Below are 16,964 nucleotides of genomic sequence, written 5' to 3'. Positions count from 1 at the left end.
TTTCATTCATTTTTTTTATTATTATTAAGCGTCTTTACAGTTCTCCAGTATTTTTCAGTTGTCCAAGTCTTAAATCTGTTTGATTTTTCTGATTAATACATCTAATTCAAAACAAATCATTTACATTTTAGAAAGGACACATTTTCCTTCTTGCTTTTATGTTAACAAAAGTGTTGTTCCTGTAGCTTGCAAATAAAAGAATGGCCATTCCAATATTTTGGAGATTAAACAGCAGAAAATATATTTGATATAAACAATGCAACTCAAAGTGTGCAAGAAATATTTCCATTTAAATATTAGAACTAAAAAAAATCACGAGAAATCTGATTTGGCATTACTTTGTGTCATTTAAATTCACTACAACTTCAATCCTTTGTTAAGTACTGATTCCGGTTAGATGAAACCCACATTATGCTGGATAGCTTGGTGGTGGCTGCATTGTGTTACCCGATTGATGTTGCATGGGATAACCTTGCTGTTGCGGCATGGGATAACCGGCTTGTTGTGGCATTGGATAACCGGTTTGTTGATGTGTGGCCATTGTGTTTGAATTCACCACCGTAACACCTAAAAAATAATTAAGTTAGTTACTTTTTCATGACTAGCCCAAAATAAATAAACACTTTTTTTTTTCATTAGGAATATCTGTTACATGGTGAAAACATCCAAATGTGAATTGTTGATTGACATTCTCACCTGTTAATTGATATTCTCACCTGTTGATTGACATCGTTACCTGTTGATTGACATCGTTACCTGTTGATTGACATTCTTACCTGTTGATTGACATCGTTACCTGTTGATTGACATTGTTACCTGTTGATTGACATTGTTACCTGTTGATTGACATTGTTACCTGTTGATTGACATCGTTACCTGTTGATTGACATCGTTACCTGTTGATTGACATCGTTACCTGTTGATTGACATTCTTACCTGTTGATTGACATCGTTACCTGTTGATTGACATTCTTACCTGTTGATTGACATCGTTACCTGTTGATTGACATTGTTACCTGTTGATTGACATCGTTACCTGTTGATTGACATCGTTACCTGTTGATCGACATTGTTACCTGTTGATTGACATTCTTACCTGTTGATTGACATTCTTACCTGTTGATTGACATCGTTACCTGTTGATTGACATTCGTACCTGTTGATTTACATTCTTACCTGTTGATTGACATTCTTACCTGGTCCTGCTGCACCATGCATCACCACACCTGTTCTACTGTGGCCACAGCACGATTTACAGATACAAATAATGATCCCCACAAACACAGCAATACAGCCCAGTCCTATCAGGACGGCCACCCACCTAGAAATAAATCAAAATACTGATAGTACTGACAGCAACCCACCCAGAAATCCAAAAACAGAAGAAGTTGCTTTTACTAACAAAGCTTTTCATTTTTGATAATAACACAAACATGCAAACTGTAGATTTTATGTGTATAAATCACAACTTACAAACATAAGTTATGAAACAGCAGAACAATTTACTTGCAATGAAAAAGAATTTAAGAGCAGTCATTTATCATACCAATTCCAATTCAAATGTTTGCCATCCATGTTGCATGCCGTGGCGTAAATGAAGGAGAGACATTTTACTAGTGTGTATTCATAAAAGTTCAAAAAGTAATTTTTGAACCATTACACTCCCGTTCCCTTATCTAAAACGAATTAATCTGAAAATGCGAAAGACATCTTTCTAAAAAAGATTTTTTGACTATGCTGTTATGTTTAATTTTAATGTGAATCAGATCTGAATATACTGTTTATATACTGCACGTAAACATGAAAAGACAACAAAGCTAGCAGTGCAGTATAAAATCATATTAATGTACAATTGTCATCATCAAATGTAGTCATTCTAATCTTAATTTGATAATATAGGATTCAGGAATATTACTTAAAAGTAGATTGCAAAACTATCTTCGGTTGTGTCATCAGTGTTTTTTTTCAGTTTTTATTACAAACTACGATAAGAAATAAGGGTGGTACAATATATTGAATGACTAGTATTTCTGAGAGGAAGACTATTTTTAAAATTGTTTAAATATTGTAGCATAGAAAAAATATTCCAGATGGCAAAGGAACACACACATACAGACACACACAGAGAGAGAGAGAGACAGAGAGAGAGAGAGAGAGAGAGAAATTCAGTTCTATTATGGTTAAACCCACTCGTGTTGGGAGAAGTAAGCAGCGCAAAGGTCTTCCCTCTCACTAGATGGCGCCTGAAACAGGACATTGCTACAGCAGTCGTATTTTCCCAACTGGATACAGCAGTAGTCGTCACACCACTTTTCCTTGTTGTAGGACAGAAGTATGTCGTAATGAGCTTTACAGCACTCTCCCGCCCACACCAGCAAGGGGGCACTTACTGTCCAAGAAAGGGAAATCAATAAATTGCCATAATCAATATACCTATCATATCTTTAAAATAACAACATATTGTAAAATCACATATTTTCGCGAGGTCAGATTTTCGAAGTTTGAGAAAAAACTATTGGTTTGTGGGGACTTGAATTTGTGGTTGGAGAATATTAATTAGCAATACATATAACTATAATCTTGAATTTCGTGTTGAACATAAATTTTTTGGTCTCTCCATGCTTCGAAAAATACCCCCCCCCCACAAATATTTATGTTTTCACAGTAAGTCCTAAATAGGAGAACTAAGTTATTATATTACTCATGATCAGAATCTTAAAAGCTAACTGTAATAATTTTTTATATGAAATAAACTTCAACTGAGATTTAATATTTGATATTATTTGCTATGCCATTTTAGGTGGTTGTAATTATTTTTAAAAAAGACTAAAATTAGTTTTCTTTCTTACGATTTGGTATAATGGAACATATGGAGAGAACAAACATTATTTAAAATCAAAAGTCCACAAAACAATACATTACAGGACAGAGCATTCACGGACCTCTAAAACATCAGATGTGGGTTAAGGTGCCATAAAGGCGTGAGCATCCCCTGCCGACCGGTCATACCCGCCCTGAGCTCCTCGTATTGATCGGGAAATAACGGAAAAATCCGTCGTCAATTCAGTTTATAAATAATGGACTAACAATTAGTATGAAAAACGTCATTCAGCATTTGACTCAATGATAAATTGTATTTGCTGACGAGGTAATTGTATCGACCATATAACTTACGAAATGATGCATGACTCTAAACGAGACTGCTGATATTCTTGGTTCATCAGCTTGTTTGTCAATAATGTACCTAGATATTAAAATTGTTCATACATAGGGCATGCTATTGCGTATCAAATTCACAGGGATATATAAACTCCGTATGCATTTTTATACATGTATACAATGTAAATGTTTTCACGTTATACCTCACATAGTTTTGGTGCTATTTTAAAAACAAATTTTTGGATATACTGACCTTTTGTGAGACCTTAATGTCTGCAAGCATTTAGAAAAAAAGCGGAAAACCAAGTGGGACAGACTGACAGACAGACAGTCAAAAGGAAGGATAGATAGCTAAACAAACGGACAGACTCTTATAGTCCCCTCCGGTTAAACCGATAGGGGACTAAAACTTCTGTGGTAAGAGTATTATGTTCACCTTGAATTGAAAATATTTTATTGAACAAAGTCAAAAGGATCAGACACAACTTCAGTAACTTAGATAGTCCTCTCCTAATACAACATTTTGTAAAATTGCCAAAATAAAAAGAAACAACATATATACATATGGTCTACTACATGTACATACATTGTATACATCGTAGCAATAGAAAGAGAAAAAAACTTTAAATGTACACATATAATTTGAGATAGTATGAAAAAAAGGAAACTTATTTTGAAAAACGACCACATTCATTTAAGAAAGTTTGAATAGTCCTGAAAAGTTCAGCATTTTGTTCAATAGTAAGAGAATCATCGTCCCTTAGCATTAAATGCATATCTATAACATGTAAATAATTTATGACAGTAGCCTATTCATTAAGGAATTTCTTGCCTTTACATAATATTTATGCAGGGGATGCTCACTCCTCCATGGCACCTGATCCCACCTCTGATGTTTCGGAGGTCCGTGTTTGCTCTGCTCTTATTTTGTATATTGTTTAATGGACATTGAGGTTGAATGCTGTTCGTTATCTCCATATCCTTCATTTACAAACAAAGAACAGGTGATATGCATCTTCTGGTAGTCCACAAGAACAATTAGGACTGGTTATAATATTACAGCGATATAACTCATATCTAAAATACAATTATGTCTTAATCTTGTTTGAATTATGTTCAAAAACCTTTTTCCATAAGAAAAATATTTCGGAGGTTTTACATTACTATTTAACAGATAGTTTTTAAAAAATGTGATAGAAGTTGCCTCCTTTGTTTTAATACTAAGAGAATTCCACTTTCTATCAGTATTGGGAATAAATATTTATTATAGAGTTCTAATCTGTATTTTGGCAAAAAATAATTTAAAGAATTCCGAGTAGTGTATCCTGAAATGTTGCCTCTTGTATCAGGTACTAAGTTTTGTAAATAATTAGGTACTAAATTGTTGTGCATTTTATACATTGTTATTAGTTTTGCCCTATTCTTCTTTATTCCAGTGGTTCCCAACCTGTTTCCAAATATAATGAATTTCTTGAAGCAATAATTGTAAGCCCAGTGACTATTCTTGCAGCAATTTTTCAAGATTATCAACATCTGTTTTTGTGCATCCAAACCAAACTTCAACAGCATATTCAAGATGTGGTCTAATAAAAGATATATACATCTTGGACAGAATATCTCTTGACACAGTAAATTTTAGTTTTTTAAGGAGCTCCAGATTTTTGTGTGCTTTCTTTATAATGATATCAATATGATCAGACCATCCTAAGTTGGATGACAAAAGTATCCCAAGATGTTTGTGTTCTGTAACATATTTCAATAGATAGTTTTCGATTGACCTAAATTTAGCAAAAGTTACCTCCCGTTGGCCGCCATACTGGAGGTCCAAATGCTCATATTCCTTCATTGTTCAACCAAATTTAAATTTATATATTTGCAATTTTGAATTAGGAATCACTATTTTTCTGAAGTATATAAATTTTTGGAAGCCTCCTTTATTTAAAAAAAATTATTTAATAAAGATTTTCCACCAAGTAATTATGCTATATTTTCTCAAACTTGGTAAGACAAAGAGGAAAACTCACTGAGTCGACCTCCAATATGGCGAGCAACGGGAGGTAACTTTTGGTCAATCGAAAACTATCTATTAGCAATTGTCAAAAATAATTTAGGAAAATGCTGTACATTTTTGAATGAAAAAAATACTGCTTTGGTTTTCCATGGGTTTAATTTCAATAGCCTTTCTTTGACCATTCATGTAGTATTTTAAGATCATGGTTAAGATTTTATTCAATATGATTAATATTATCTGAACATTGTTGTAAAGAATGATCATTTACAAACAGATATTATAATTTCGGCTACATCATTTACATACAGTAAAAATAACAAGTTAACCTTCATACAATAACCTGCAGTATGGATTATTTCGTCATGTAGGAATCAACGTACAAATAACCTTCAGTAACTTATAATCTTATCAGAAAAGAATGCAAAACCAGCATTTATTATCTTCTGCAGTATACTAGTATATGTGTAGCAACTAATGTATACTTGAAAGTTTATATTATTTCTTTTTAAAAAATTATCAATTCAGGACATGTTATAACAAGCACGTAAAATTGCATTATCAAGTATAGAGACAGGTAAAAATATTGAATTTTTGAAAACGGATCTGAATGTTTCTGAGAAATCTGCTTTCGGTTTAAAATGTCCTAGAAAACAATGCGCTATTATATTACATTTTATTAAAAAATTAATTGTTTATAAAAAATTGAAAAAACGGATTGATATTTTAACAAATCTTTTAAATGGGATAATTTTTCGAATAAGATATTGCTATCATCGAAAAAAATGATAAAATTGTAGAAAATCTGCTTTTTATACAGAAGATAAAGTAAATCAATAAAGTAGCAAAATTTTTTTGAACTTCAAATTGACCAAATTGTGCACCCAGCGAAAATTCTACAGTGCTTCTGAATTCTGATTTGCATTTTGTGATATTATTTGTTTTTTATGAGTTATTGATCGAAGTACGGAACGGAAGCATTTAATCTAATTCAATAAATGATTCATCTTTTAAACATTAACAAAATCAAAATTCAATATCTTGTTGGGAAAATGCAATATTTTATTTTTACATTTATACCTTAATTGTAAAGTAGTGTCTACGATTGATGCAATCATTTTCAGAAATCAAATTTTAGTTTTTTATTCACAATTTGTTTTGCATTTTAATATTTGAGCCCTTTTATCTATTTTGATTCCCCATGTACATGAGCAGTTTAATCTACACAGTTCTTGAATTATAAGAGATCTGCATGTATATGATACACTTCTAATATTTCTCTTTTTCTTAAAAAAAAGTCCTAAAATAAAGCTTGCAATAATACATGAGATGATTTGAATGATGTATCATTAAGCCAAGATTAAATAATTATTGCAATTGAAGATGGAATAAAATAATACCTAGAAAGAGGAAAGTCGTCAAACTACACAGGTATGCCATGATTTTGGAATGTATGTCCTCCAAGCCAGGTAAATTCTGATGTTACCTGGGTGTGAAGGTAACTAACTATCAAGGGAAGTAAATCAGGAAAAGAAAAAAAAATATGGAAAAACTTTTTTTATTGTGTTTTTGGTGTTGTGAAATGGATTTATTGATTTAGTTGCCAATTTCATAATAAAATACGAAAGCATAAAGATCTGGTAAAAATATTGGAGAGACGATAAACAATCGAGAAAACAAACATGAAGACCGACTCCATAACTTTGTATTATTTGCATTATTCTTATGCAAACCTTGATGATAAAAAAAACTTAATCTACAAACGAGATCTACTGGTCGAAAATATCTAAATACGCATTGGATGCGTAAGGTGTTCGGCATTTTATAGCACGTGAAATTATTACCATTACGTGAAATCTAAAGGTGAAGTGATGCCATGTCTAAAGAATATTTTAATTACAGTAAAGTCAGATGCAGGAAAGATAACTTTAATTCGCCGAGGAAACATTTATTGACAAAAAGGCACGAAGATCAGACATACTGCAAATTTCCAATGATTCCGTTAAACGAACTGGAAGATGTGCCAAGGGGAGGATAAAATTTCTTTAACATAGAAAGATAGATATATAGGAAATTATGTATAAATTTATCCGAATCCACATGTCTATACATATCATTTACTGGCTTAAAACAGCATTTTAAAAACATTATATAAATATACAAAATATTCCTTATCAATACTATTAAACTGCTAAGGAATACATTTTACTGATTTTAGCTATTATTCTATGGATATTTCATTGTATAGATACTATAAATGCTAAGACTTTACCAAAAAAGGGTAAATGTAAAAAAAAAAGGAAATAAATATATATACTTAGTATCTGGGTATGTCTGGTCATTACTTATGCAACAATATTCTTGTATCACCTGCAAATGGGGTTTATGTCTCTCAGTTGATTCGATACACATGAACATACTCTACGTATGAAGAATTTTAGAACATATACCAATTTCTATAAAGTTTACGAAACAAAAATATAAGCAACCTCGTTTAAAGTCAATATTTATAAGTTGTCTGGTCGATAAAATGACCTTGTCAGCAAATACAATCTATCATTAAATCAAAGGTTTTTCTCAATATTTGTAGACCGATGATACTGAATTTCACAGATTTGCCGATGTGTTTTTTTTTTATCATGGCAAGAATCACAAGACGGAAGTGACGGTTCACCATGGCCACTCGCACCTCAATGGCACCTATGATGTTTAAGAGGTCCGTGTTGGACTTTTGAGCCCCATGTACTAATAGTTTGTCTGGGTGAAATAAACTAAGCTTGAATACTGTTCATTATCTCCATAAAGTCCATTCTTATGATATTAATTATTTATGCATGTATACTGTATTTTATAAAATGTGCACATTTGACAGGTTTACAAGAGATTTTAACGTACTAGGAAGTGCTAAACTAATTGATTGAAATTTCATGATCTTTCATCAATCAGAAAAATAACTCAAACGTATATTTTACCTTCTACCATTAGGATAAGCACAATAATTAACAAAAATTAAAAAATGATGGTCTTAATGATTCTGGCTTTGAATTGTCTGTTGATTTCTAAGAAGAATGTTGCTATGAGAACATAAATTAGAAATTTCTTTCGAATTGCCATTTGTCGTACTCCAACACAAGACTTTCCACGAATAAGAAAGAATGAAACATTTGGAGATAACGAACTATATTCAAAACAAGAGCCATGTGCTCCTTTTCATGATCGGTAAATAATGGAAAAATTTGTAGTCAATCCAGTGTATAAATAATGGACAAACAAAAAGTATGAAAAATGTCAGTCAGCATTTGACTCAATGATAAATTGTATTTGCTGATAATGTTATAGTATCGACCATAGTACTAACGAAAAGATGACTATAAACGAGACTGCTTAAATTTAATTTTCAGCAAATTGCTTGTCAATAATTTACCTCGTTTTAGAAATTGTTCATACGTAGAGCATGCTCTTGCGTATCGAATCAACTGAGATATACACTGAACCAAACTTCTAAGTGTTCACCGAACATTTTTAAGTTTTAAGGAACAAATGCATACAATAAATAATTTCTTTAATTCATGGTTAATGGTGCATATCTAAGTTCGATGTTGCGTAAATTTCATGTAAGTATCTCGTCAGAATTTTAAGCAAAGTGTCAAGGAAATGATGTACCCTTAAATTGAAAATTCACACAAAAAGTTTCCATGGAGTAAGACCACCACTCACTCTAATTACTACAAGACAATCTTTACTGTTGGATACCATGTACCCCTAAATAGGAGACTGACCCATCTGCTGCCACACCTACTGCATAGATCTTTCCATTGTGTGGAAGGGGGGAGGTTCATTCCTTATAAAATCCCAAATGTGTTCAATTGGATTCAGATCCGGGAATTTGACAGTGTATCATCACACAGATGCCTTTTGGTCAATATTTTAGGGAGTTTAGCACGTACGTGCACCGCTCTAGGATGATTCAGACTACTTGAGCTGATATTAGACTGTCAGGAGCACTGATGTCTTCTCATTTGCTTACAATTGAAATTGTTGGTTTTCGTGTTTCTGAGATTATTTCAGGACAATTTAACACTCTTTTAACCTGGTGTGACGCGAAATTTTAGCCTCAGACCAAGATCGAGGTCACATCCGGATTGGTTAAATTTTGTCTAAAACTTTCAAATTGTGATAAATTGGCGATTAAAAATGACGCACAGTCTATTGAAAAATGTGTTTAAAGTGGGTTTGAAACTGGTTATTTATTTTTAAAAGTAATATCAAGGACAATTAAATACTAAAATAGAAGTGAGTAAAACGTGGTGCAAGGATGGTCCAGATATCAACATTCCTATGGCTCTCCCTTCTATCTCAATGGTCATTTTGCCAATGTTTAGTGTTTTTTAGTGAAACCAGTTTTTAAAATGATCACAAAAAGATGGTTATTACACAAAACACATGCCGCAAAGTACAGATTTATTGTGTTTATGCTTCGTCACGGAACATTGGTTTTATCGGTGATATTTTATTTTCTTTCTACAATTTTTGAGAAGACTCATTTGTTGTAATAATTTGAAAATATCATACCATTCTATTGAGTAGTTTTTAAATAAATGCATTTATTAAAGTGAACACTTAGAAGTTTTGTTATGTGTATATACACCGTATGCAGGTGATGAAGGTATATTGCTGCATTAAGGGAAGTTGACAATAGAAAAGTTCAGGTTATCATGTTTATTACAGAGTTTAGTTTGGTTCCTAAATTACCATTAGCGTCTTTTTCAAGCATAATATCCAATTATGAATCATGTGTCAGACTTTGTGGTATGTATTAACATAAAAAAGAAACAGTTATCAATTTCAAAAGTCCGTGGAAACAATATAAATAAAGAGTAATGTAAACACGGACCATTAATACATCAAAGGTGGGATTAGGTGCCATGAAATTTATGAAGATAACGAATAGTATTCAAGCTCAAAAGCCCATTCAACATAACAACAAAAGAATAGCGAAAACACGGACCTCTAATGTTAGGACAGAGCGACACTTGTAGACTGGTCAACAATAAGGTGTGTTCCCTGTCATGATCGGACTAAGGGAAACTTGTAGACTATTCAGTGTAAATAAAAATTAAAAAAAAACTGTCAACATTAGACTTAATGAATTGATACTGACAAGGTCCTTTTTATTGACCATTTGCTGACAATAGTTTGCCAGTCACACCTGTTGTGTGCTCCTTGTCAAGCTTGTTCGAAAAGGAAAAAAAAAAGAAAATTTCGTCGACAGCCCATTGTGTAAAAATGGCTTAATAATATTATGAAAAAGTCAGTCAGCATTTGACTCAATGATAAATCGTATTATCAGCAAATATAATTTATCATTGAGTTCAAAAGGTTCAATTACTTACTTTTTCCAGTAAAATTGATACAAAAAGTGTTAATAATAATACATACAAGTACTATTTTACATGAATTTGTGCTTATTAAATAAATCAATAATAAAATGCAATTTTTTTAAGCAGATAAAACGCACTGCCCAAGGCAACAGAGTAATAGGAATGATCAAATTGAATACTACTTCTTCAAAATATTCATGTATTTTTTTCTTCATTTTCTTTTAAAACAAAACAAGCAAAATAATCATGTTTTTGAAAATCAAAAATCAATGTTTTTGTAATTACATGTTGCCAACAAAATTATTACTATATTTGAAAGTAATTAATTAAATTTTTTTATGTAATTGACTTACTGATGTTCAATGATACCGACCGATTTACATAAACCAATCAAAAGGAAGAAAAGACAACGAACAGTGATGATTGACTTACTGATGTTCAATGATACTAACCGATTTACTTAAACAAATCAAAAGGAAGAAAAGACAACGAACAGTGATGATTGACTTACTGATGTTCAATGATACCAACCGATTTACATAAACCAATCAAAAGGAAGAAAAGACAACGAACAGTGATGATTGACTTACTGATGTTCAATGATACCAACCGATTTACATAAACCAATCAAAAGGAAGAAAAGACAACGAACAGTGATGATTGACTTACTGATGTTCAATGATACCAACCGATTTACATAAACCAATCAAAAGGAAGAAAAGACAACGAACAGTGATGATTGACTTACTGATGTTCAATGATATCAACCGATTTACATAAACCAATCAAAAGGAAGAAAAGACAACGAACAGTGATGATTGACTTACTGATGTTCAATGATACCAACCGATTTACATAAACCAATCAAAAGGAAGAAAAGACAACGAACAGTGATGATTGACTTACTGATGTTCAATGATATCAACCGATTTACATAAACCAATCAAAAGGAAGAAAAGACAACGAACAGTGATGATTGACTTACTGATGTTCAATGATACCAACCGATTTACATAAACCAATCAAAAGGAAGAAAAGACAACGAACAGTGATGATTGACTTACTGATGTTCAATGATATCAACCGATTTACATAAACCAATCAAAAGGAAGAAAAGACAACGAACAGTGATGATTGACTTACTGATGTTCAATGATACCAACCGATTTACATAAACCAATCAAAAGGAAGAAAAGACAACGAACAGTGATGATTGACTTACTGATGTTCAATGATACCAACCGACTTACAAAAGGAAGAAAAGACAACGAACAGTGATGATTGACTTACTGATGTTCAATGATACCAACCGATTTACATTAACCAATCAAAAGGAAGAAAAGACCACGAACAGTGATGATTGACTTACTGATGTTCAATGATACCAACCGATTTACTTAAACAAATCAAAAGGAAGAAAGGACAACGAACAGTGATCGATTTGAAAAATCTAGGAACGATACAAATTTGTGAATTTGGCATACACAGGCACCCCTGAAAGTTCCAGAAAAGGGATTAGGGGCAAAGCAGAGGTAAGCATCCTCTATCAATCGGTCACATCCGCCGTGGACCCTATCTTTGGATCAGGTAGACAGAACATTCCGAAGGTAAATTCAATATAAAACAAAGGACTATCAATTGGTACTTGAATTAAAAGCCAAAATACCACCCAATGATAGCATATATTTTCCAACAAGGTCATAAATGTTACCATGATAGAATTAACTATAGGAAAACTTTCTCTTCATATTATTTCTCTGTATTATCTAGGGTTTCTGATTGACTCAAACTTGATCACATGATCAAGTATTTATGCAGTAATAAATAAACTTGTGTCACTATTTATAGATTCTTCAACTTTAAAGAAAAAATGTCTTTCGCAAAATACTTAAAATAAAGAGAGATTTGTGCAAATGTCATTACTATTAACGATTGAAATAATAAATTTCATCAAGCTTCACAACAATATTAATCCTATTACATATTCAGATAGCAATTTTATCACATCCAATTCTATTCGAATTGGAGGCTTTTATCGAAGAAAGTGTTAATTTCCCATATTACAAAATCCATAGATCCGCCTATAATCCTTATAATCAATTAGAGTTATTCCCCCTGAGTCAACTTCCGTTAATCCTTTTTCATTCACAGACTATATGAATGAGGTTGGTGCAATTTTAAGGGATAATTTTTTGCAAATTTAGATATTTGTCCTTGCTTCTATGAATTATAATATTCTGTTTCGTGCAGTTTACATACCAAGTAAAGACAATGTAGTTGCTGATTCAATTTCTCGTAAGCAGTGGGCCAGATTCCGACAAGCAGCTCCACATGCCAGGGAACACCCTTGCCCAGTGCCCCTATCTTTCCGCAACATCATCTCCAGCCTGAGTTTGCTAAACTTTTAGACGCCTCAGTATCTGAAAACACACATAAATCTCATCGGGCTGGAATGGCAGCTTATTACAAAGTATGTAGACTCATTGATTGCACGCCATGGCCCCCTACATTAAACTCAGTCGTGCAATTCGTTTTGCATTCATCATCATCCGGCCTCGCATATTGTACCGTGAGGTCATACTTGTCTGCCATTTCATTTTATTGTAAATTGCAGAGTGTTCACGATCCAACCCCAGAGTTCTTGGTTACAAAGTTATTGCAGGGCATGAAACGTTTGAGACATAAAGTAGATACTAGACTGCCAATAACGAAAACAATTTTGCTAAATATTATTCAAGTTCTGCCCATAATATGTACCAATGCTTTTGAAACAGCTCTTTTCTCGGCTGCATTTTCCCTGGCATTTCATGGATTTTTAAGAGTTGGCGAATTAACAGTTAATACAAGAGAAGGTGATCAACAAAACACAATTCAATTCGACAATTTGTCCATTAATCACGAAACGCAATCTCTCTTACTGACTATCCGGTATTCGAAAACGGACCAGTTAGGTAAAGGCACAGTACTTCAAATAGATAAGCAGGGTGGTGTAGCATGTCCATATCAGCTCATTACTAAATACGTCAGCATCCGTCCAGAGGGTTCAGGTCCATTATTTCGACACTTCGATTTATCCCCACTCACACGATATCAATTTACGGGGGTACTTTGTAAGGCAGTAAAGCACCTAAATTTGCCTGGTATCTCAGGATACAAATCTCACTCTTTTCGTATCGGCGCGAGTACTGATCTCGCGTTAAAAGGATTTTCAACTCATGACATTCAGAGATCTGGTCGTTGGAAATCTGATTCTTACAAATCCTACATTCGCATACCAAAGTTTTAATTTAATTTTAGATATACAGACAATATGGTTGGTGGGTTCATCAATAATCAAGCACGCCTTTTTGGAAGCTGTATTAAGACCAGGTGGTACAAATTTGACATTAGAAAGAAAACACATCTCACTGTGGTGGCAGGGTTATAGTGGCCTCCAGTTAAGTAAAACTAAACAAAAGATTAGAACTCTTGGAAAGGTGGGCCCTGTACCTAATTTCATCCTTATACATTGTGGGGGGAATGACTTGGGCAATGTATCGATCAGAAAAATAAGGGTGGTTGCAAAGCAGTTGGTTTTATTTCTAAGGAATCACTTTCGAAACAGTAGGATTATATGGTCATTTATACTTCCGCGTCTCCAATGGCGCTATTCAGCAAATTTAAAAGCTATGGAAAATGCACGCAAACGGTTTAATTCTGGTATAGCTGCAATTGTCTTGCAATCTGGGGGCGCAATAATTCGCCATTCAGACATTAAACCTGATCCAGCTTTATTTTTACAGGATGGGGTACACTTATCCTCGTTGGGGAATAACATTTTTCTAAACTCTCTCCAGGGGGGACTTGAGGCTATCGTTGCGCATGGTCAATCCTGCTTTCCCAATTAGCAAGGGTCCTGGGTACGGCTGTTCGTATATGCCGCTCTACCCCCACCATGGTGGCGGAGTTCCCTGGATGAGTTTCATTCTGATCCTCATCTCAGGGAACTTGTGGCGTATAAGCGGCATTTTGGTAATTATATTGTAAGCTTTGACCTCTGCACCTCCCAGGGTCAATGCTTTCTATATATATATATGGTGAACTTTGAACTTTGATGTTGTGAACTTTGAACTTTTGATGTTGTATGAACTTTGACTTACCACTATATGAACTTTGACCTTTGGTAATGACCTTGATATATGATTTGCTTTGATGTTGAATGTTGTTTGTGCATTTGATTGGGGCATGCTCTTGTCTTGGCTGCCCATTGCCCATATGATATTGTTTGTTTTGCATTTGAAACTAAATAACAGCCGTGCCCATAATATCGCCACACTTTAATAAAATTAATTTCAAGTTACCATTTGTTTGAGTTACACTTTTCTGAGATAATATCACATCCAATTCTATTCGAATTGGAGGCTTTTATCGAAGAAAGTGTTAATTTCCCATATTACAAAATCCATAGATCCGCCTATAATCCCTATAATCAATTAGAGTTATTCCCCCTGAGTCAACTTCCGTTAATCCTTTTTCATTCACAGACTATATGAATGAGGTTGGTGCAATTTTAAGGGATAATTTTTTGCAAATTTAGATATTTAGAAAAATACCCTCCTCACCCAACCCTTATTCGAATAGATTTTTGCGCTGTGTTTTTCTTTCTATTGCAGCTGTCCTACAAAAGGATCACTTGATATCAAATGGTACGGCTGTTACAAGAAAAAGTCTACCTGGAGACCAACTTAGATGAACTTTTCGCAAACCTTGGCCACTGCTCCTCCCAGGGCCAATGTTTCCTAAACAGTGACTGATATATAAACGACAAGTAAAGAAGGCACATAAGCGGCATGTAATTCGTAATAAATATATCGTAAATATCACCTCTGGCGTATAAGCGGCATTTTGGTAATTATATTGTAAGCTTTGACCTCTGCACCTCCCAGGGTCAATGCTTTCTATATATATATATGGTGAACTTTGAACTTTGATGTTGTGAACTTTGAACTTTTGATGTTGTATGAACTTTGACTTACCACTATATGAACTTTGACCTTTGGTAATGACCTTGATATATGATTTGCTTTGATGTTGAATGTTGTTTGTGCATTTGATTGGGGCATGCTCTTGTCTTGGCTGCCCATTGCCCATATGATATTGTTTGTTTTGCATTTGAAACTAAATAACAGCCGTGCCCATAATATCGCCACACTTTAATAAAATTAATTTCAAGTTACCATTTGTTTGAGTTACACTTTTCTGAGATAAATAGAATTATATGCTATTATGTAGGATAGCTTGGTGTTGACTGCATCAGTCCGTTAGGTTGATGTTGCATGGGATAAACTGGTTGTAGGGTGCAGCCATTCCACTGTTCAAGTTCACCACTGTCAGTCCTACAGAGCAAAGAAGTGATTACAATTATATCCTCTGAAGATGAGAAAAATAATTTATTCCCGTTTCATGAAATACATATAAAACTATGTTTATATTAAAATAGTATTAAATTATCTTTTAGAATGTCATTAGTGTTATATACATAACGTTTTGTTTTTACCTGGGGCTGCGCCACAAATAACTCTACTGTTTGCTCTGCGATGACAACAGCACATTTTACAAATGCACCCAATGACTACCACAATGACAACAAGGCATCCAACTGCAATGAGTCAAGTGTAGGTACCCACCTTATGATAAAAAACAAACCTTCTAAAAATAATTATCGCATACCTACAACATAACATTTTTTTCCCCAAAGATTGAAAATTCAAAAGAAGGGATATCTTCGAAAATGAAGATATTTATATTTGAATTATCCGTCCTTTACTGCCCCGTGGGGATCCGGGTTAGAATAGATCCTCAGTTCCCTCTCGCTTGTCGTAAAAGGCGACTAAATGCGATCATGTCCTTTGGGTGAGACCGTATAAACTGAGGCCCCGTGTCACAGCAGGTGTGACACGATAAAGATCCCTCTCTGCTCAAGGGCCGTAAGTGCCGAGCATAGGCCTAAATTTGCAGCCCTTCACCGGACACCGGCAATGGTGACGTCTCCATATCAGTGAAATATTCTGGAGAGGGACGTTAAACAGTATATAATAAATCAATCCGTCCATTACTCATACAGATTAAATATTCGTGTTTTGCTATACACCTACTTATGTTGAGAAAAGTAAGCAGCGCAAATGGAATTCCTTTGTCAGATGGCGCCTGAAGAAGGATATTGCTGCAGCAGTCGTATTTCCCAACTTCATTTAAAATTTTTTAAATATTATACTACTACCCTACTATTAGAAGTCTTAAAATGTGCAGTGTTATGAGCTTTCTTAACAGTCTACAAGTAATTTTTACAAACAATCCAAAAAACTCGCGCTATCATCCATATAATACATGAATAAGCATACATAAAAAATTACAGCATTTTACTTTTAGGAACATTT

At 33.6% G+C, this 16,964-nt stretch overlaps 2 protein-coding genes across 3 annotated transcripts in view; one reads left to right on the top strand and one right to left on the bottom strand.

The window, feature by feature from the left end:
- Positions 1-16,964, bottom strand: part of LOC134238345 (protein shisa-5-like) — a 39,687-nt gene continuing 22,723 nt past the window's right edge. Inside the window, exons 1-4 of one of the 2 annotated variants that reach the window (XM_062720470.1) lie at positions 6,568-6,670; positions 2,191-2,389; positions 1,197-1,321; positions 1-567 (exon numbers count right to left, since the gene is read on the bottom strand). In XM_062720470.1, the coding sequence (XP_062576454.1) occupies positions 410-567; positions 1,197-1,321; positions 2,191-2,389; positions 6,568-6,607 (522 nt within the window). In that variant the 5' untranslated portion in view covers positions 6,608-6,670 and the 3' untranslated portion in view covers positions 1-409. Of the gene's footprint in view, positions 568-1,196; positions 1,322-2,190; positions 2,390-6,567; positions 6,671-16,964 lie in introns of those variants that run through there. The other variant, XM_062720469.1, reaches the window with a different exon arrangement.
- Positions 12,763-15,764, top strand: LOC134238344 (uncharacterized). Its single transcript, XM_062720468.1, has one exon. It carries the CDS (start codon positions 13,764-13,766, stop codon positions 14,433-14,435), a length of 672 nt encoding a protein of 223 aa, XP_062576452.1. The 5' UTR covers positions 12,763-13,763; the 3' UTR covers positions 14,436-15,764.

This window comes from Saccostrea cucullata, unplaced genomic scaffold (assembly GCF_032062105.1).
Source record: "Saccostrea cucullata isolate Sc308-1 unplaced genomic scaffold, CSIRO_AGI_Scuc_v1 ctg787, whole genome shotgun sequence".
In the NCBI taxonomy this organism is placed as follows: domain Eukaryota; kingdom Metazoa; phylum Mollusca; class Bivalvia; order Ostreida; family Ostreidae; genus Saccostrea; species Saccostrea cuccullata.
The sequence above is the reverse complement of the archived record's forward strand: the minus strand, read 5'-3'. Positions and strand labels throughout refer to the sequence as shown.